At 37.0% G+C, this 21004-nt stretch overlaps 4 protein-coding genes and 1 pseudogene across 4 annotated transcripts; 1 reads left to right on the top strand and 4 right to left on the bottom strand.

Moving 5' to 3' along the window:
• Positions 1-882: 882 nt before the first annotated feature.
• Positions 883-4613, bottom strand: LOC110418950 (G-type lectin S-receptor-like serine/threonine-protein kinase At4g27290). Its single transcript, XM_021431778.2, has 7 exons — positions 2925-4613; positions 2494-2628; positions 2292-2410; positions 2000-2210; positions 1664-1901; positions 1428-1578; positions 883-1354 (listed from the first exon to the last, which is right to left on the bottom strand). Exons 1-7 carry the CDS (start codon positions 4186-4188, stop codon positions 1046-1048), a joined length of 2427 nt encoding a protein of 808 aa, XP_021287453.2. The 5' UTR covers positions 4189-4613; the 3' UTR covers positions 883-1045.
• Positions 4614-5596: 983 nt separating this feature from the next.
• Positions 5597-9092, bottom strand: LOC149527028 (G-type lectin S-receptor-like serine/threonine-protein kinase At4g27290). Its single transcript, XM_089783908.1, has 7 exons — positions 7629-9092; positions 7339-7473; positions 7005-7126; positions 6720-6930; positions 6350-6587; positions 6122-6272; positions 5597-6050 (listed from the first exon to the last, which is right to left on the bottom strand). Exons 1-7 carry the CDS (start codon positions 8902-8904, stop codon positions 5745-5747), a joined length of 2439 nt encoding a protein of 812 aa, XP_089640034.1. The 5' UTR covers positions 8905-9092; the 3' UTR covers positions 5597-5744.
• A 1509-nt stretch (positions 9093-10601) lies between these two features.
• On the bottom strand, positions 10602-11640 carry LOC110418862 (G-type lectin S-receptor-like serine/threonine-protein kinase At4g27290 pseudogene; annotated as a pseudogene).
• A 1049-nt stretch (positions 11641-12689) lies between these two features.
• Positions 12690-15418, top strand: LOC110418861 (uncharacterized). Its single transcript, XM_021431686.1, has 6 exons — positions 12690-12791; positions 12870-12926; positions 13436-13524; positions 13670-13739; positions 13918-13986; positions 14593-15418. Exons 1-6 carry the CDS (start codon positions 12690-12692, stop codon positions 15046-15048), a joined length of 843 nt encoding a protein of 280 aa, XP_021287361.1. The 3' UTR covers positions 15049-15418.
• A 1485-nt stretch (positions 15419-16903) lies between these two features.
• LOC110418940 (G-type lectin S-receptor-like serine/threonine-protein kinase SD1-1) lies at positions 16904-20331 on the bottom strand. Its single transcript, XM_021431762.1, has 7 exons — positions 19053-20331; positions 18737-18868; positions 18417-18565; positions 18116-18326; positions 17790-18027; positions 17492-17642; positions 16904-17415 (listed from the first exon to the last, which is right to left on the bottom strand). The coding sequence occupies exons 1-7, from the start codon at positions 20329-20331 to the stop codon at positions 17107-17109; spliced, it is 2469 nt and encodes an 822-aa protein (XP_021287437.1). The 3' UTR covers positions 16904-17106.
• Between the last annotated feature and the right edge of the window lie 673 nt (positions 20332-21004).

Here is a 21004-nt window from a genome sequence, read left to right as displayed (position 1 = left end):
AATCCAATTGCTTTTTTTGGTTAAAAACCTTATGTTAAGAATAATCACGACTTAATTTGAAGCAATTAGGTTTTTTCTTTAATTTTTTTTTCAAATCCCCAACCTAATTATTTTTAGACATTTGAATGGGTAAAATAGGAAAATCTAATTCCTAATCAGCAAGTTTTAATGCCAGGTGGCACTGACATAATCAAAATGATACATCAACTTGCCATGTGGCAAATGACGTGGTATAAAATTACCTAGTGTACAGTTGACTAACTTTCGTTAGTCAATAATTAGTGAAAAGGGCTTATCTGACCCAAAATAAAAATTCATTGACTTATTTGAATGAAATAAAAAGATAAAGGCCTAATTGACTTTTTTATATAGTCTAGGGGCTTATTTAAGTATTTAGCCAAATTATTCTTTGATTTTTATCAACAGATAACGTTAATAATTGGAAACATACAGAACAGTTATGTTTGTGGTTTGAAAAACAATGTCTTTTGGAAAACCAACAAACATAACTACTAGAAATATGGAGCTTTGAGAAATTTATGGGGTGATGCTGACACTAACCATTCAAACGCTGATGTTCTTTTAATCTCTCTTGTCTAGAGGGTGACATTATTCTTGTTTCTTACAGCAATTGGAAAAGTGCCCTGGTATCTTGATTAGGAAAATACTTCACATCTAATCCATGCAGTTTTTAAGCACACAGCATTATCTACAATTCGATTTGATATTCCATGTGTAATTAATATACGAGGAATTCCAGAATGCATGAGCTAGGCCTCAAGGTTTGTGTCTGGTAGATTTTAACATACCAGTGGGGAGAAACTTGAATTATAGTGAAAGATGGAAGTGCCAGAAGTTAAAATCTAGGTAGCAAACCTGTCAGAATAAGAATTCCACTTCTGTTGAACTTCAATAGACAGCAAAAACTGACTACCAGCACCAAATGAGAAAAATCATGAAAAAATCATTGCCATTTATGGTGAAATGTTTAAATGTTTTACTTATTCCTAGGAATCCTCTATGAATTTTTATCATATATGAGCTTCTAGCGTGGCTCTAATGCTGTAATGGTAGATCCACCCAGTGAGCACAATTCTTGCTTGCTTGATGCAGAATCAGTTGCAGGAGGCAGATTCCTTTCCAAGAAAAAGCCAGGCTGCTTTGGGTGAGGCAATGTACTCTCACCGCACAACATGAGCAGCACCAATGACATGTTTGGTCTGTCTTCCGGGTGTTGTTGCACACATAAGAGAGCTACATTGATGCATCTTAACACTTCAGCTGCATTATAAGAGTCGCCTAATGCATTGTCAATTAGTTCTAATGGCCTCTCTTCCATCCACAATCTCCAAGCCTAAAAATATTGAAACAAAAGATTATATATTTGTTCAAGAAAGTAAATTAAATCATTATATCTTTAGTCTTACATGTCCAAGGAGACTTTGGTCTTGATCTGGACCTGAGAATCCCCTGTTTCGTTTCCCAGTTACAATCTCCAGAACCAACACTCCAAAGCTGAAGACGTCTGATTTCGGAGAGAAACGCCCACCAAAGGCATACTCTGGAGACATATAACCACTGGAAAATAATGCAAAAAAATGAGAAACCATAAAAGCAACATGGAGTAGATTACCAAGGACCAACAGAGTCTAGGAATACATACTATGTTCCAACCACTCTTTTAGTCTTGTCCTCAGTCTGATCTGCACAAAACTTCCTAGCCAAGCCAAAATCTGAAATTTTTGGATTCATACTATTATCCAGTAAAATATTACTTGTTTTGAGATCTCTATGGATAATCCTCAATCTAGAGTCATGGTGAAGATAAAGAAGCCCTCGAGCAATTCCATCAACAATACGTATGCGCCTATGCCAGTCTAGTACTTTGCTTCTTGTTTTATCTGCACTTTTCAATTATGATTCTTAGCTCCATGGTCATATGAATCATCAGATTAAATTCAAAAAATGGATAGCACATGATGAGTGATTGAGTTCAAACCAAAAATAAAATAGTCCAAACTTTTGTTGGGCATGTATTCATAGATTAACATCCTTTCCTCTCCCTTAATGCAACAACCAAAAAGCTTCACAAGATTTCGATGCTGAAGTTTGGCGATCAGTGTAAGTTCGTTTTTGAACTCTTCAAGGCCTTGTCCAGAATTCTTCGAAAGTCTCTTTATTGCTATTTCTTGCCCCTCTACCAAAATACCCTTGCATTTCATAATATATAAAGTAGTAATAAGCAAGTAGCAAAAAACAAGGAACAAAGTTACAGCAGATTGCTTTACTACCTTATACACAGGACCAAAGCCACCACGCCCAAGCATGTTGTTTTCTGAGAAGTTATTTGTTGCATTAGCTATGGTTGCAAAATCAATCATAGGCAACTCCATCTCTTCCTTCTTCTCATCTGATCATTCCGGAACAAGTGTAAGATAATATTGGCACCCCCGGCAATTTGTAATTAAAAGTTCTGCAATTAAGTTTGCTTACCTTCCTTCCTAAACTTTTTCTTCCATACATACAACACAAATACCAGTATCGTCAATCCTGTAGCAATTACAATGGAGATGGCTATAATTCCTGCTTTAAGCTTTTCCTTTGACTGCCTTTTACTTTGAATGCGATCTGGCATAAATCAAAAAGTTTTCAGTGAACAAGGTTTTGAGTTCAGATGAACAGATATATATCATAAACCTTTTAGTAACATGCCAGACTATTCATGGAATCTATGTCACAAAGAGAAGTGAAGGTAGCAAAGGAAACAAAAGAAAAAAAATTAAGTTGTTGAAAAAGTAGCTTCGGCCAAAACCTCAGCATCACCAATTCCAAGTTATTTTCATATACTGACATTGCACATATTCAAACTTATCTTCACAGAATATAAGAAAATGCCAAAAAACCTTGGATTGCAAAGGTCTTACCTAGCTCTGAAGCAGCCAGCCGTATATGGAGGTCTTGTCCCACCTCGGTGAATTCGGTCATGTCAGTCAGATCATTAAACCAGATCAAGCATCCTGTTCGTTTCAAAATATCTAAATTTGCATATGCTGTGCAAGAACAATTTCTCAAACATATTTTCTCACATTCCTGGAGGCTTATGCTCTTGTTAGCCCAAGAATGTGACGTATCAGGTAACTTTAACCCTGTGTGCTTAAGAAATCCATCTTTACCCTCACAAACCAAGGGTGTCCTCCTAATACATCCATCAGACCAATCTACAGAATTCAAATCTCCTGAATTAGTTGACCTCGGCACGAAGCCTTCCAGGCATGTACATGGAGGAGACTTATTGGTTGTGCAAGTAGCATATGCTCCACAAAAGGCATAGATTGCGCATTGATCTGCCTGAGCCGTAGAGAAAATCTCCCAATCATTTTTCCTCTCATTCCACATGAAACGCTGAATAGCACCCAGTGGATTCAGTGAATACCTCGACACAAATGAACTGTTCCGATGCTCATATTTGTAATAGACCTCCATGTTATTCAAGACAAAGTCATATGAATATACTGGATTTTGCTCAAGACCAGACTTACCTGAAAAATATAGACCATTCCATGACCCAGCTCTAAACAATATTTCTGATCCCTTCTTAAGAACTAATTGTGGATATCCGCGAGGATCGATCCTTAAAGAATATTGGCCTGGAGTAGGATCTTCTGTGCTTTTCCAGGATGATATATACCTCTCAAAACCGGTGACAAAGTTTCTTCCCAGCTTCATTCCAGATAAAAGGTTATCACAAGGATAGTCAAAACTTTCCCACAAAACGTTCTCTAAGTTGTCGTCATTTCTTTCTTTCACTACAAGATTTCCTGACTCCAGGAGCTGTGCAACTGGACTCTCTGCAATTTTTGATGTATTTGAAGACCAAACAAGACTATTGCTGCTATTCAAAAGAGCAAGAATTCCTTGACTGGTGATATTTAGAACTCCTGACCTATCAGAAATGGGAGTTTCCCTGTTCGCAACCCAAACAACAGTGCCAGGAGATATTTTCTTGTACCATATTCCTACAAATCTGTTCTTCGAACTTCCAGGACTAAAAAATCCCAGTTCAAAGCTTCCACCAGCTGATCTAAGAGTTTCACCATCTTTTATGGACTGTCCTGGAATAATAATGTCTTGTGTGAAGGTTTCTATAATCAAAAAGAAGAACATAAACAAGCACAAGACAATCTCCATTTAGAGCCTTCCATAGATTTTCTAAGCATGCATTCTTTAATTCGGGAAGGGATTAGGAAAGTAAAGCCACCCAAAAGCAGAAACAGCCCTATAATTTTTCTTGTTTACGCTTCTTCAGGTCCTACTTAGGGTACCCTGTGCTTGTCAACGTGGAAGTAGGTCGGCAGTTCTTGGTTTCCCAGATTTTACTGTTTATTCTGACATGGGAGCAGGAAAGTTCCGGGTTCAAATAGCGTTATCAGATGTCTTCAATGAGGATGGTAATTAAGTCTTAATATCAATTTAATCATCAGCTGAAAAAGCATAGCAGCCAATAGTCAAAAGTCAACTCAGCGTTTCTCTTCAAAAGTCATTGATGGAGCATCTGAGTAACTCCGATGGACAGCAACCTATCTTGACCTTCAAAACAAACAAACATAAAAAAGGAGAAAAAAAAAAAAACTAATCTCCATTGGATTTTCATGATCGTAGCCTTGAAACTAATAAGGATATATAAACACATAGGGTAAGTGTAAATTCCTTTTGGATTGAACTATTCCCAATTAAAGTACATATACATTTTTCTTTTCAATATCAGAGAAGATTACCATTTCCTAATTCCTAGAGGGTGAGGCTTGCGGCTTTCCTGCATTCCAAACAGAGAATTAGTTGGTGTTCCCTCAGGTGCTTTCCCGTAACTTTCCCAAATAAGTGGAAAAGGAATATTATGCAAAAGGAGGTCTTGAGTTAGTTCCAACTTCTGATACATGCAGACAAAATTGTCCAAACACCAGTCAACATCAAATATTTCTGCTGAAACAGTAAGGTCTTGTATTGCAACCTTTTTGTGCTTTCCCATTATATTTTCTTAAGCAGATGCAGATGGGTCGCATTTGATGAAAATTATATCTTGTTTGATGCAGCTAGTTGGTCATTTCCTCAAATTAAACATCAGAAGTGTGAATCTGTAAATCCAGTTGACTATAACATTAACCCTCCTGTTAATGATACCCAAGGTGGAATAATTAAGGACCAAATCTACATTCTACAAGCCTATGCTAATTATCATTTTGAATGAATTCAAGAAACCTTTTACAATCTATTAAATGAACGTTGAAGCATTCATGGTGTAAACTTGTGTTCTCACAGAAATTAGAGAAGTGCCTCAACACAAATCTTAACTCATTTCTTCCATGAACTGCATAAGTTTCCTATTATGTTGGTTCAAGTGATACTATATAAAAATTCCAAAGTAAGGTTGTTAAACCTTAAGGTATCTATCTACTAAATATAATAACATACCATTGAGGAGGAACTTGAATTATAGTACAAGATGCAGATGCTAGAATCCACCATAAACCACCTAGCTAACCAGCCAGAACAAGAACTCCCCTTGCTCTAGAATATGGATATGTTTACTCAGAGAACTATACTCATGGCAAAGGAGACAGCTAACATTGAAGGACAGAAATGAGAAAAGTCAAAAGAAAAAACCATTGTCATTAATTTTGAAATGTATGAATGTTTAACATACACTCTTAGGAATACTCTTAGAGCTTTTATGGTATGAGGAGCTGTTAACGTGGTTCTAGCTCTGTTATATTTGATCCATATACTGAGAATGGTTCATGCTTGACTGATTTAGAATAAGTCAGTGGCAGATTTCTTTCAATGAAAAAGCCAGGCTGCTTCGGTTGAGGCAATATAGTCTCGCCGGACAACATCAGCAGCACCATTGACATGTTAGGTCTGTCTTGAGGGTGTCGCTGCACGCATAATAGAGCTACATTGATGCATCTTAAAACTTCAGCCACAATATAAGAGTTACCTAATGCATTGTCAATTAGTTCTAATGGCCTCTCTTCCATCCACAATCTCCATGCCTGAAAAGTTGAAACCAGAACTGATATTATTCTTTGAAACAGAAAAGTAAACTGTTATAGCTTAGTCTTACATGTCCAAGAAGATTATGGTCATGTTCCGGATGGGAAAATCCTCTGTTTCTCTTTCCAGCTACTATCTCCAGAACCAAAACTCCAAAGCTAAAGACGTCAGATTTCATTGAGAAAAGCCCATCAAAGGCATACTCAGGTGACATATAACCGCTGCAAAAAATAATGTTAAATTAGAACTTTGAAAGGAACATGGGACAAAAGTACCAGACAAGTCTTGCTAAACATACTATGTTCCGACCACTCTTTTAGTATTGGCCTCAGTCTGATCACTTCCAAACTTCCTAGCCAACCCGAAATCTGAAATCTTTGGGTTCATACTATTATCTAGTAAGATATTGCTTGCTTTGAGATCTCTATGGATAATCCTCAATCTAGAGTCATGGTGGAGATAAAGAAGCCCTCTAGCAATTCCATCAACAATATGCATGCGGCTGTGCCAGTCCAGATATTTGCTTCTTGTTGGATCTGCAACCAACAATTGCCCTGGCTATAAGCTAAGAACTCAAGCAGAACATCAAAAAAGAAACAAAAAGAAATAACAAAAATGGAAAATGCAAGACTGGCATAAAAAGAAGTTCTGAGATATTAGGTTCAAACCGAAAATAAAGTAGTCCAAACTTTTGTTAGGCATGTACTCATAGATTAACATCCTTTCATCTCTCCTGATGCAACAACCAAAGAGCTTTACAAGATTGCGGTGCTGAAGTTTGGCAATCAATGTTACTTCATTTTTGAACTCTTCTGGTCCTTGTCCTGAATTCTTTGAAAGTCTCTTTACTGCTATTTCTTGCCCCTCTATCAATGTACCCTTAAAATTTATAATGTGTAAAAATGTCAAGGAATAGTGAGTGAAAGACAACTTATAAGGTATTGCTTATTTACCTTGTACACAGGACCAAATCCACCTTGTCCCAGCTGGTTGTTTCTTGAGAAGTTATTTGTTGCCTTAGCTATCGTCGCGAAATCAAATACTGGCAATTCTAGTTCTTCCTTTTCCTGTTCACCTGATTATCATTGAACTAGTATAAGATGGATTGACAACTGATTGTAATACTGAGAATTTTCAAATGTAAACAAAATAGCTAATATAGTCTGACATTCCAATTTCATTTTCAGTCAAATTTGCTTTATTTTCATTTCCAAGAAAAAAATTAAATTGTTAATAGGTATATTTGTTATTTGATAGTGCTTTTCGTTGGTAACTGAATTCGTTTACCTGCTTTTCTAAGCTTTTTCTTCCGGATATACAACAAAAATGCAACTATCATCATTCCTGTGGCTATAATGAGAGAGATGATTATAATTCCTGCTTTTTGCTTTTCCTTCAACTTTCCTTTGCGTTGAATGTGATCTGAAAGATTTGAAGAATGATCGAAAAAGTTCTGAGTTTGAGCACATCTCCTAAATCAATTGGTGCTGAAAATGTAAATCTTTTTCATGCATCAGCAGCATCACATGTCCAATTTCATTGATCAGTCTAAGTGCAAAAGACAGAAGAAATATTACTTAGATCTGAAGTGGCCAGCCTGATGTAAATGTCTTGTCCACCCTCCGTGAAGTCTGAGATGTCAATTAGGTCCCCAAACCACAGCAAGCAGCCATGGCCTCCCTCTCTGATATCTAAATTTGCATAAGCTGTGCAAGAGCAATTTTTCAAACACAAATTCTCACATTCCTTGAGATTTATGCTCATGTCTGCCCAAGATATCGATGTATCTGGTATTTTTAATCTAGTCTGCTTGAGAAAGCTATCTCCATCATCACACGTCAATGGTGTCCTTCGAGTACATCCATCTGACCAATCTACAGAGTTCAAATCTGTGGAGGATGCTGAACTCCGCACAAACCCTTCCAAGCATGTACATGGAGGAGACTTGTTGGTGGTGCAAGTAGCATATGCTCCACAAAAGGCATAGATTGAACACTGATCTGCTTGTGCTATTGAGAAAACCTCCCAGTCATTTTTTCTCTCATTCCATATGGAGCGTTGTGCTAGACCTGATGGATTCAATAAGTACCTTGAAAAGGTGGAACTGTTTTGCATCTCATATTTGTAGTAGACCTCATTCTTATTCAAGACGAACTCATATGAATATACTGGATTAGCTTTAAGCACTGGTTTCCCTGTAAAGTAAACACCATTCCATGATCCTGCTCTAAACAATATTTCAGGTCCCTTCTTAAGAACAAACTGTGGCAACCCCCGAGGATCTATCCTGATACTATATTGGCCTGGAGCAGGGTCTTCTGTGCTTCTCCAGGATGATATATACCTATCAAAACCAGTGACAAAGTTTCTTCCAATCTTCATTCCTGGTAGAAAGGTATCACAAGGATAATCAAAACTCTGCCAAAGAAGGTTCTCCGTATCATCATCATTTCTGTCTTTCACCACAAAATTACCCGACTCCAGGAGTTGTGCAACTGGGTCCTTTGCATTTCTTGATGTATTGGAAGACCAAACAGCGCTATTGGTGCTATTCAAAATTGCGAGAATTCCCCTGTCACTGATACTTAGAACGCCTGAGGTATCAGAAATAGAAGCTTCCCTGTTCGCTACCCATACAACAGTCCCACTTGATACTTTCTTGTACCAAATTCCTAGATATCGACTCTTAGAATTCCCGGGACTGAAAAATCCCAGTTCAAAGCTTCCACCAGCTGACACCAGAGTTTCACCATCTTTTATGGATTGGCCTGGTGTAATAGTGTTTAGTGCAGAAGTTCTTGTAATAAAGAAAAGAAGCAAACAGAGAACAAGCTCCATTGAGAAACCTTGCATTATTTTGCTAATAATGGACTTTGTCTATTCAAAGACAGTAATAATTGATGGAAGGAGGAGTTTTAGAAAAGTAAAACAAGCTCTAGTTTCTGGTAGATCCTATCCCACGTTTGTCATGTTTTTTAAACTGCCATCAGCAGTCCTCAGTAATAAGAACATAATTTTTGAGGATATACAGTTGAAGTATTGACCTGACAATTGACAATAAAACAAAAATGCATCCCTGGTTGTGAATATGAATTCCTAATATGAGAAATTTTTGCATATTTCAACAAATGAAGGCCTATCAGAATATCACCCATGGTTTTCTAGGTTTTCTTGAATCCAAGAGTCATTGAATTGGCAATAACAAAGTTCATTTACGTTACTCAACTGGAAGTTTCTACGTCTACTGTTGTGGTCCATGGTTCAAACAGAAAAGATTGAAAAAGGATATGTGAAAATAGAAATAGCATAGAAAAAGTTGCTGCTTTGACTGTAATTTTTGTGTTTCTGACTGCTAGGCAATCTTGTGCTAAAGTTACTAATGTCAGGCGGAGGCCACCCTTACCAAGTTGAGTTAAAACTACCAAGTTCTATCCAAATTTTTGGAAAGGGGGAATACATCTTTTGGATTTCCAAGAATTACCTATATCCCATGTCTGTTATTTATGTTTTTTATTATAAGAAGGAAAGCTTTTCAGGCTCGCATCTTTTACTGCCTTTCAAGGTTTGCTGCTGGCACTATCCACCAGCAATTAGAGATAGATAAGTTGTGCTTTCTGGGTGCTGAAATAAAATTGAAATGAACTCTCAATAACGATAATTTTGTTTCCCAAAAAATGGAATAGGAAATTGCAGAAGAAGATCTTGTTGTCTCTACAGCTTCTTAGGACAGGTACAATTTCTAGTGCATGTCTCTGTCAGATGGTACTAGAAAGTTCAAAATTGTTGATATTACACAATGCATCAACGTTTCAAAGAACTATGTGCTCGGTTTGACTGAAACACATACAGCTGGCTTCCATTTGATTAAATTTTTTCCTGTTCTATCATGCATGCAAACTTTTATTTGTCAGAAGGGCAGCTAATCAGTCATTTACCTTGAATTAAACTAAACAAAAGAAGTCACAAGGTAAACCCCATTGGCAGTAAGTCATCTTCTAAAGTCTAATCATAAAGGCTTAATTTTGTGATTTTGAATGAATGAAAGAAATTTTTAATAATTAATCAATAAATGATCATAGGCATGATGAAGTTCCAATTGGATGGCAACATCAGGATGCTTTTAATTACATTTGCAACCTTTAGATATTTGTAAACAACTGCATTAATTGAGTTTATGACAGACCTTGCTGTAGATTTTTCAAGTTTAGTGTAGAACTTTACTGATAGCAGAAAAAGAGGAAGCAAGCACCAAGACATAACAAAGAAATAATCTCCTTTAATTGTGACACTGTCCTGTTACAATTTCTTTCTATGATATGATAGCTTCTAGCATGGCTCTAACAAAGTAATCATGAATTCATTTGATTGAGATTCATGCTTGCTTGATGTGGACATGGTTGAATGCAGATTTCTTACAAAGAAATAACCAGGCAGATTTGGTTGAGGCAATGTACTGTCACCAGCCAACATACCAGCACAGATGACATATTTGGTCTGTCATCTGGGTGCTGTTGCACACATAGAGAGCTGCATTGATGCATCTTAACACTTCAGCTATAATGTAAGAATCGCCTAATGCAGTGTCTATAACTCATGGTGTTGTTAGCCCAAGCATGTGAAGTATCTGGAAATTTCAACAGAGTCTGCTTGAGAAAGCCATCTCCACCATCACAAACCAATGGTGTCCTCCAAAGACATCCCTCAGACCATTCTCCTGTATTCCAATCACGAAAAGCTGGGGTTTTGGGCACAAATCCTTCCAGGCATTCACATGGAAGAGACCCGTTGGTGCTGCAGGTAGCATATGCGCCACATAAAGCATAAGTAGCACACTGATCTGCCTGAGGTGTGAAGAAAATCAGCCAATCATGGTTCCTTTCGTTCCATGTGAACCGTTGCATGAGACCTGACGGGTTCATTGCATACCTTAATAGAATTGAATTGTTTTGGAGCTCATATTTGAAGTATATCTCCTTCCTGTTCAAGACTAGCTCATATGAACATAAAGTACCTGATTTAAGATTAGGCTTCCGGCCTAGGAAATAATGACCATTCCATGCCCCTGATCTAAACAATGTTTCTGATTCCTTCCTGACCACTATTTGTAGGAGTCCACGGTGATCTATCCTTAAAGAATATTCGCCTTGAGCTGGATCATCTATGCTTTTCCAGGATGATATATATATCTCAAAACCAGTGTCAAAATTTCTACCAAGCTTCATTCCTGGTAAAAAATTATCACGAGGATAATCAATACTTTGCGACATAAGGTTCTCCAGGCTACTCTCATTTCTGTCTTTCACTGCAAAATTCCCTGACTCCAATAGCTGAGCAACTGGGTTGTGTGCTGTTCTTGACGTATTGGAAGACCAAACAATGCTTTTTGTGCTATTCTGAAGAGCCAGAATTCCTTGGTCACTGAAACTTAGAACTCCTGAGAAATCAGAAATAGGAGCTTTTCTGTTTGGCTACCCATACAACAGTTCTAGTAGATACTTTGTACCAAACTTCTAAATATCGGCTTTTTGATCTATCTGGGCTGAAAAATCCCAATTCAAAGCTACCATCAGCTGAGACGAGTTTCACCATCTTTTATAGATTTTCCAAGAGTAATAGTGTATAGTGTACAGGCTCTTAAAACAAAGAAAAGAAACAAGCACAAGGAAAGCTCCATTGAAAAGCCTTCCACTGGTTTCTCAATTTCTAGTCTTGCATCTCTTCTTCAAATTGATGACGGTGATGCATAATGTGTTAGAACACCAAACTTAAAAACTTAAAAATTAATTTTAAGGTTAGTATCAATATCATTGTCTTTAATATTTTTATCATCCCCACTTGTAGTATGAGTAAAAATTTGTATCATATTGAGTTCTTTCCTTCTGGCTCTTTCATGGAAATGGGAGAAATTATTTATGCCTAACACGTAAAGTTCAATTGTGTTTTCTATTGGACTTAAGTCTTCGGAAAAAAAAATAAAAATAAAACACATAAAAGTTTAACTGTTTTCGAATTGCCTCGTATTTTCCAGGTAGGGGGAGGGGCAGTAGCTTTTTGACCGTTGAAACTGCTTGCCAGCGGCCTGTATGATACAACCGGTACAATTCACCTGCCCAGCCCTTGCATACTTTGCTAATTAATGGGACATTTTCAACAAGATAATGATAATACGGACTCTCTTGGCAAATTTGATGGTTTGGGTAATGTAATGATGGAGAGGTCCATAAGCATCAAGGATGGTGATTCCGATGATAAACTGCATGGAAAAGTTCAAATAACAGAGCCCACTACAAAGCACCATAAATTGATGATGTCGCTGCCTCCAAAGCCCGTTGGTGAACTTGATGCTGCTGCAACTATGATACAAAAAGTCTACAAAAGTTATAGGACAAGGAGGAGTCTGACAGATCTTGCAGTTGTGGCCGAGGAGCTCTGGTCTGTCTCCTAATAATATTAATTTCGTGCTACCTTTTTGTTGGTTGCTTCTGGTTTGTATAATTTGGTTTTTATATTTATTCAAACATTGTAGGTGGAACTTGATGGAAACAGAAGCTGCATCTAATTACAATTTGTCGTAGAAACCGAATGAAACCATTGTTCCTAATGGCCATATCTTGCCGAGCCCAACAGAAAAGATTCTGATGGTTGATGAAATTGATTTCCAAATGAAAGGTTCTCGACAGGAAATATCACTGAAACCAGAAACTTCCACACCACGGCTGCCACCTGCTGAAAGTGCCAGGGTGCATTATGAGGCTGTTACTAGTCTTTAACGTGTGGTCTTCTTGGGAAGTGACTAGAAAATCCTTTAATGTTTGTAGGTTCGGAAAGGTTTGTCTAACAAGAATCTAAACCGCTTCCAACATTGGCTGCAAAATGTAAGTATATGCTTCTTCCAAATTCTCCCTGTTTCGATTTGTACGATAGCCCACATTAGGTTGCCTAGAAGCAACTGTTTTGCTAGTTCAAGTTTTATGTAAGAACACAAAACTTGGAAGAGTTTTCCATTCTTCTTTTTCTGTAAATTCCAGAAACAAGAAAACTGATGTAGCACATTTATATTCTCTGGAGTCTCACTGTAAGCCTCCGTAATTGAACCTGGTTGATGAACCTTTTGACTTTTGATATACATCAGTCTGTGCTTTTAGAAAATTTGGGTTGGAGATAGTAAATCAGATTTTGACAAACAAATTAACGGGACTACATTTTTGTAAGCTTTTAATTCTAGATTTAATTTTGAATACAAAAATGGTGAATTTGGGTTGGATGCATAGGTCTTCCTTGACACCAAATTGATATTGCCTTCATTGATATCTTTTCAGTGCAAGATTGTTTCTACATTAGAAAAATGTCCATTAGTAACTGTTCTTTTTTTATGTTCTTGCAGATTGACCCGCGCCATCGTAATGGACACGATTTATGTCCCCAATATGATGCCTGGTCTGAAAGCCAGAGCAGAGAACCTTTCTTCTACTGGTGATGCACTCCTTAAAACTGATCTTTTATCTTTTCTTTTTGGGCCAAGCATAAAACTGACTTGAAAAAGTTGGGAATTACAAAAATGAAGCCTTGTTTAGTGCTATACTGATTCAAAATTTTAATTTCCACCCTGGCATTGAAGGTTGGATATTGGTGAGGGCAGAGAACTTAGTCATGGCAAGTCTCCAAAATGCATTAAATATTCTGGACCTGTAAGTTTCATTAATCAATACTCAATCCCATCTGAATTCACAATTCTTTTTCTTTAAAGTTTTTTTACATTAGATATCTTACCACATGCTGAAAGTGTCAAGGTACATTATTAAGCTGTTACTAGTCTCGAACATGTAGTTTTCTTGGAAAGTGAGTAGAAAATCCCTTGGTTTGTAGATTTGGAAGCTTTTTGCTGTGTTTGAGAAGGATCCCTTAAAAGTAGCCCTCCAATGTTGGTTCAAAACTGTAAGTATATGCCTCTTCCATTAGAATTCTCCCAGTTTGATTTGTTGCAACTCCAGCACACACTAGGTTGCTTAGAAATAATTGTTTTGCTAATTCAAGGATTGTCCAAGAACTCAAAACTTAGAAGCATCCCTTCTTTTCTTTCTGTAAATTCCAGAACCAAGAAAACTGATATGATATTCATATCCACTAGAGTCCCACTGTAACCCGCTGCAATTGAACCTGGTTCATGAACCTTTTTTTGAGTTTTGATATGAATCAGTCTGTTCTTTTTGAAGATTTGGATTTGAACTATATATATTGCAGATAGAAACGCAAACCTATATTTGAGTTTTTACTCATAAATTTAATTTTGAAGACAAAAGTGGTGACTCTTATCAAAATATCCATGGTTTGGTTGGATGCATAGGTCTTTCATTGACACCAAATTCATATTACCTTGATTGATATCTTTTCAATGCAAGATTGTTATTTTGTTGGTCGTACTAAATTAGAAAAATGTCCATTCGTAACTGTTCTTGAGACATGATAAGCACATTTGGTCTAAAAACACAGCAGCTGCTACGAGAGCTTAGCCACTAAAACCCTTTTATTTCAATTTTGTAGGTCAATTCGGAATGCAGCTTTATGCTCAGCAATATAATTTTAGAGATTTTTTTGGTGGCTTTGGAGCAATGTGCCTTCCCAAGAAAACCTCATTATTCACTAATCGCCATGGTCGTGTCTCTTTTTGCCATGTTCATTTGCATCATGGAGCTCTTTGATAGGGGAAGTAAAGCAAAACTTGTTTTTAAGCGGCAGGGCATGAGATGTTGGTTTCAGCCCCCATCTTCAACCGCCAAGCCTCTCTATTCCTTCATCGACATGTTTGCTTTGATTTGTGCCATTGTTCAATACATTTTCTCAGTTGTTGCATATAGTTTTCATCGGCAGCACCGTGAGAATCCCATCAAAGTATCTGTTGTTTCTGTCATCTTCATCATATGCATGGCCTTTTCTAAATATACCAATAATAGTGGAGATGGTGTAGCACTTCCCATTGAAGGGAACGGTAATGTATAATTATTCTTCAAAGTCAAACAGTATCATGACACTTGATTTTGTAAAATTTACTTGTCTTTTTTCAAAAATTGAAAAGAAATAAATACTGTCCTGGTCAAAAGAATCCGGAACGTATGTATTGAGAGTGAGACTTGGATGACAGACCCTCATCCACCCTTGCACATGCTTTTGTCTGTCATTTTTTTGGTTTACTTGTTGCCTTTGTTTTGTGACAGTGACATGCGGCGTATGCATGCACAGACAGGATTTATGCCTTCTGCATTCTGTTAAGAGTATACCAGAAGAACTAATGATCCTTTGTTTGAATTAATTCTTGTGTTGCATACTGCTTATGCAGAGATGTATACATGCTTTCAATTAATGAAATTTAATTGAGTTAGTACCCTTTTCTCAGTTCTTCTCTCTGTTCTTTCTGTTAGCTTACCGCATTTAAACATTTAATGTAAACCAGTGTTCTTCATTTTTCAAATATAACTGATATTTAAGATCATTGACTGCTCAACAGAATGCCAAAACCAAAGAACCGACAGGACTGGGGTAACAAGATGACAATTAACAGGATTTTAACCTAATGTGATTTTATTTGTTTGTAAAGCTAAACCATAAAGAATGACAGGATTGACACTTCAATTTCGAGATGCCAGTTTAAGAAGGGAAATCCTGAAAAGTAGGCAAGTGCCAAAGGGTCAAGTTTATCACAAAAATCACTGCAGACTGCCCTACCAATTCAAGCTGCAACTAATTATACAAACAAAACTAACTCTCTTTCAAAATGAAGGATTTTAGCATGTTTGATTGAAATTCTTTTGGCAAGGATATTGCAGTTTCTGCAGCATACTAATGCTCCTATTGTTCTTAATGTCATCTGACAACAAGCAAATCCTCAACATCAATTATTATCTTAATAAACCGTTTAACATTCTAACATACCCTCTCTTTTTTTCATTAAGTATTATCTTTTGTTGGATACCACCACACAGTGAATACTACTAGTATTAGGCATCCCAATTCCCAATCAGAAGGAAATTCGAGTAAACAGGATCCTACTCCAACTTTCTACTGAAAATTTATTCGATAACAAGATATCTGAATTTCTTCCAAGTCTTTTGAATTTTCAGAATTATTCTAAAGGTGTTCATTTAGTAATTTCTTAACTAAAACTTACTGGAAACCAAATTGATGATCCACGCTACAAAAGCCTAGGTTTGTTCATTTCCCTCAAATGCTTACTTGGCTACATGGAAAAAGGAATTAATTCTTTCTGAGTTTTATTATGGTTTACTGAAACATGGATCAGAACACTTCCTGTGTCAAACCACGTTATCAAGCTTTGCAGAGGATGTTACTGAAGTCTCAGTCTCAACTAATTTTTTATGAAGGTCATAAACAATTAAGACAGAGTTGAAAGGCAATTCAGAAAATAGCCAAACAACGGCAGTCAGAGTCAGTTTTACTGTAAAAAATCCATTGATGAAGCAACTGAGTAGCTCTATATGTACTTCATCATCGTATAATCTAAACAAGTACAGATATCCTCAGAGGGTTGGTGAGCACAAGAATTCTGCTAGAATTCCAACATCATATTCTTTATAAACATTTTATTGCAAATCCTAGCTAGCTCAGTGAGAGGTAGTGTAGACTAATAATGCAGCTGATAGAGCTCTGATTAATAGGCTTTATTTTGATCAGGTTTGACTCTGATGTACAATGGGCATGTTTTTAGTGTTTCAGTAAAGAGACTAGAGTCATTGTACTTTTGCAACTTAAAAACAGTGATAGACAACTGAAGAGGTTGCAGAGAAAGAGATAAATGGATATCAACTATACCAGGTAACACATGTCTTAGCTCATTATTGCCAAGAAAATTGCATATCTTCAGCCCATTGTCTGGTGAGTGTAGTTATATATCTACAAACCTGCTTAATTAAAATCACTATAGCTCTTTAGATAGGCAACAGACAGGGACAATATTTTACCCCAGAAGTTTGTAGGCTATTCATGTCTTCTTATCCATGGAAACCATGCAATGCTTCATTCCTTTTGTCAAGGATCCATCTTCTATCGTGCCTCTACCTCTGAGATGGTAACTTCATTTACTGAAGCTGATTCGTGATGGCTTGATGAGTAAGATTCTGATTCAGGCAGATTCCTTTCAGTGAAAAAACCAGGCTGTTTTGGTGCAGGTAATGGATTCTCACTACCTAACATTAGAACTACGGATGACATATTTGGCCTATTCTCTGGTCGTGTTTGGGCACATAGCAGAGCCACATGAACACATCGCAGAACTTCAGACACCACAAAACAATCACCCAAGGTGCTGTCAATCAACTGCAACGGCCTCTCTTCCGTCCACAGTTTCCATGCCTGAAACATTACAATCACATGTGAAATGCTTTTTTAACAGTCAATTCTAAAGAATATTTTGTTCCTTCCTGCTTACATGTCCAAGAAGATTATGGCTGTGATCTGGGTGGAAGAATCCTCTGTTCTTCTTCCCACTTATAATCTCAACTACTAACACACCGAAGCTAAAGACATCAGATTTTATTGAGAAGAGTCCATCTACAGCATATTCAGGAGGCATATAACCACTGAAAGAAAAAGAACAACGGAAACAAAGTAATAGTTTAGAAATAACATAAGATGGTTATAGCACAGTCTGGTATTGGCTCAAGGCTTCCAAAAGCAAGGCAAAACTAAAATTTAAGTGCAACTCAGTGTATGTTTAGGCTGCTTACTAAGTTCCAACAACTTTATTTGTGTTTGCCTCAGTTTGATCACCCCAAACTGTTCTTGCCATGCCAAAGTCTGAAATCTTGGGGTTCATATCATTGTCTAGTAAGACATTGCTGGCTTTGAGATCTCTATGTATAATCCTTAGTCTAGAGTCTTGATGGAGATAAAGAAGTCCTCGAGCAATTCCACCAATGATATGCATCCGCCTTTTCCAATCTAGTACTTTGCTTTTTGTTTGATCTAATTAATGTCTGAACCATGTTAGTGCATTGTCTAATTGAATCTCAGAGAAAACATGGAAAAGAATGCTGTGATTTGAGGATCAAACCAAAAATAAAGTAGTCCAAGCTTTTGTTGGGCATGTACTCATAGATCAACATCTTTTCATCTCCTTCAATGCTAAAGCCAAGAAGTCTCACTAGATTCCGGTGCTGAAGCTTTGCAATCAATCCAACTTCATTTTTGAACTCTTCCAATCCTTGCCCAGAACTTTTAGAAAGTCTCTTTACTGCTATCTCTTGCCCGTCTGGCAATGTACCCTGAAAATCATTACTTACAAACGTTAACATTCCTATTTTTCTCTCTTCTGAAAAGCATAGCTAATCCAGTTAGCATTTCCTTAAATTTACCTTGTAAACAGGTCCAAAACCTCCTTGTCCTAGCTTATTGTTGTTTGAAAAGTTATCTGTGGCTTTCACTATAGTGTTTAAATCAAATATTGGTAACTCCATGCCGTCCTTTCCACCTTCAATGTTGTAACTGTTTCTCCTATTGTGTTCTTTTCATAAGACAGTAGGAGAATTAAAGAGAGTTAGTCAAAAATGAAATGATAATTCTATGATGAGCAACTACCTTGTTTGAAAATAACATAATATCTACCAAACTTTGGTAGACTTTCATTTCTATTAATCAAAAACCATTGGTCATGATCAGTAAAGTTAGTAGTTACCTTGCTTTCTGAGTTTCTTCCACATCATCCAGAAGATCAATCCTCCCAAAATCACTCCTATTAATATTACTGGGATGAAAATAAGTGCCACTTTCTTCTTCTTACTCGAGTTTTTGCTTTGAACAAGAGGAGCTGCAACACCAAAAATGCTTTTAGTTTATGAATCCCCCTCTTTCCTTCACACTGTCTTTTCATTTCTTTCAGCAAAACAACAATATCAAAATAACTAAACAAATAGCTTCTTGGAAAGTTAGGAAGAAAAAGTAAGTGATCGATTTAAATTCCCTGCTTCATTATATAATTGCTAGAGAGATACCTGATGTTGAATTGGCCATCCGTATGTAGAGATCTTGTCCTCCACTGGTGAATACTCTCATATCATTAAGGTTGTCAAACCAAAGCAAGCATCCACTCCCTCCTCGTTGGATATCTGAATTTGCATACCCCATGCAAGAGCAGTTCCTTAAGCACTCTTCTTGGCATTCTGTAAGACTCATGCTTTTGTTCAAAAAAGAATGTGATGTGTCTGGCAATTTCATCCCAGGGTGCCTTGTAAACACAGAACTTCTGCAATCAAATGGAGTCCTTCGAACGCACCCACCAGACCATTTTAAATTGTTCCAATCCATAGGGGACTTTGGTTCAAAACCATCCAAGCAAGCACATGATGGGGAGTTACCGGTGACGCAGATAGCATATACACCACATACTGCATAATAGTCACATTCATCACGAGGAGCAAAATAGATGGCATGCCGTAAGTTTGGTCCTACAAAGCGCTCCAGAAAGCCTGATTGATTCACAACTAACCTTGAAGTCAGTGAACCAGAGGGCTCACCTTTGTAGTACACCTCATTCTTATTCAATTCAAATTCATACTTGAACAAATTAGAAGATTCAACCTGTTCCAACTCAGGAGTCCCTGTGAAACGTTTTCCATTCCATGACCCTCCTCTATAAAGTATTACACTTCCGTTTCTAACGACTAGCTGAGGAAACCCCTGAGGATCTATCGACGCCGAAAACTGGCCTCGAGCAGGATCATTTGGGCTCTTCCATGACGTTAGAGACCAGTTCCTGCCAGTAACAAAATTTTTTCCAAGCTTCATTGCAGGCAGTAAGGTGTCACAAGGATAGTCAAAACTTTGCCATACGAAGTTTTCTGAGCTACTATCGTTTCCATCTTTTACAACAAGATTTCCCGAGTTCAAGAGCTGCACAACTGGGTTTTCAGCAGTTCTTATTCCACTGGATGACCAAATAATGCTAGGTTTTTTATCCAGGATGATAACAGTACCCTGTTCAGTGACATTTAAAACTCCAAAATGATTGGTAAGAGGAGCCTCTCGGTTGGCTACCCAAACTACTGTCTCCGGAGAAACTTTGTACCATATTCCTAGGTAACGCTTTGTTGAATTACGTGGACTGAAAAATCCCAATTCGAAGCTTCCATCACCTGAAACTAGAGTTTCACCGTCTCGGATAGATTGGTTTGGAGTAATATTGTCTGCTGCAGCAGAGGCTCCCAAGATAAACAGTAGCATACAAGCGCACAAAAAACACATTCGAAAGCCTTCAGTTGATTTTCTCTCCATGATTCAATTTGGAATGTCTCAAGAAATCGGGAAAACCCAAGCATGTCTTAACTTGGAGGTACAATGTCAACAATACTTGACACTGAGGTTGACTGTACTGGAATTGATATTCATTGTGGATAGTATCAACTTGAGGGAGTTAGGTAAGTATGGCATTTAATAAATTTCTCAATCTGCATATCCAAATCAGTGTTAGTTTTGCACTCCTCACAGCTAAGCTAACCACATGGACTTGACTCATTCTTGGGCAACATTATCGGTCCAATTAATGAATGCTAGCATGCAAGGAATTTTCATAAGAATAAAACCACTCCTGGAGATTTACAGAACGTGTTTTATCATTCATGTAACAAGTCAATTCAGTATATGAAAGTGTTAATTATTCATGGTAATCAAGCAAATTGTCAAACAAAAAAAAATAAATAATTAATGCACTGATAATGAATAACTTCTATACACTGTCACATCACTAAAACTTAACACTTTATTTAATAAGGTAAAAAGTGAATATTATTTTGAAAGAAATAATAATAATAAAGTCTCAAAACGGTATTAGATTTTAATATTTAACCTTTTATTTTGTTCAAAATAATGTTTACTTTTTACCTTCATTAATAAAATATTAAGATTTGGTGAGTTGATAGTATACACTGTTAATATATTAAATATTAAT

Source organism: Theobroma umbraticum, unplaced genomic scaffold (assembly GCF_002168275.2).
Source record: "Theobroma umbraticum cultivar Fairchild unplaced genomic scaffold, ASM216827v3 scaffold_67.0, whole genome shotgun sequence".
Classification (NCBI taxonomy): domain Eukaryota; kingdom Viridiplantae; phylum Streptophyta; class Magnoliopsida; order Malvales; family Malvaceae; genus Theobroma; species Theobroma umbraticum.
Note: the sequence above shows the minus strand (reverse complement) of the source record. Positions and strands in the feature narration are given on the sequence as shown.

Bases quoted from the DNA above. Each gene is read 5' to 3' on its own strand.
- LOC110418940 (XM_021431762.1), bottom strand. From the start codon at position 20,331: ATGGAGAGAAAATCAACTGAAGGCTTTCGAATGTGTTTTTTGTGCGCT. The intron at 18,869-19,052 runs GTATCTCTCTAG...TTGGTGTTGCAG, and splicing joins GATGGCCAATTCAACATCAG to CTCCTCTTGTTCAAAGCAAA. The intron at 17,416-17,491 runs GTAAGCAGGAAG...GTAATGTTTCAG, and splicing joins GCCATAATCTTCTTGGACAT to GCATGGAAACTGTGGACGGA.
- LOC110418950 (XM_021431778.2), bottom strand. From the start codon at position 4,188: ATGGAGATTGTCTTGTGCTTGTTTATGTTCTTCTTTTTGATTATAGAA. The intron at 2,211-2,291 runs GTAGTAAAGCAA...ATGAAATGCAAG, and splicing joins GCTTTGGTCCTGTGTATAAG to GGTATTTTGGTAGAGGGGCA. The intron at 1,902-1,999 runs GTTTGAACTCAA...TGAAAAGTGCAG, and splicing joins TTTGGACTATTTTATTTTTG to ATAAAACAAGAAGCAAAGTA.
- LOC149527028 (XM_089783908.1), bottom strand. From the start codon at position 8,904: ATGCAAGGTTTCTCAATGGAGCTTGTTCTCTGTTTGCTTCTTTTCTTT. The intron at 7,474-7,628 runs GTAATATTTCTT...CAAATCTTTCAG, and splicing joins GCTGGCCACTTCAGATCTAA to ATCACATTCAACGCAAAGGA. The intron at 6,051-6,121 runs GTAAGACTAAGC...TCAACTTTTCAG, and splicing joins ACCATAATCTTCTTGGACAT to GCATGGAGATTGTGGATGGA.
- LOC110418861 (XM_021431686.1), top strand. From the start codon at position 12,690: ATGGTTGATGAAATTGATTTCCAAATGAAAGGTTCTCGACAGGAAATA. The intron at 13,525-13,669 runs GTGATGCACTCC...CTGGCATTGAAG, and splicing joins AGAGAACCTTTCTTCTACTG to GTTGGATATTGGTGAGGGCA. The intron at 13,987-14,592 runs GTAAGTATATGC...TCAATTTTGTAG, and splicing joins TCCAATGTTGGTTCAAAACT to GTCAATTCGGAATGCAGCTT.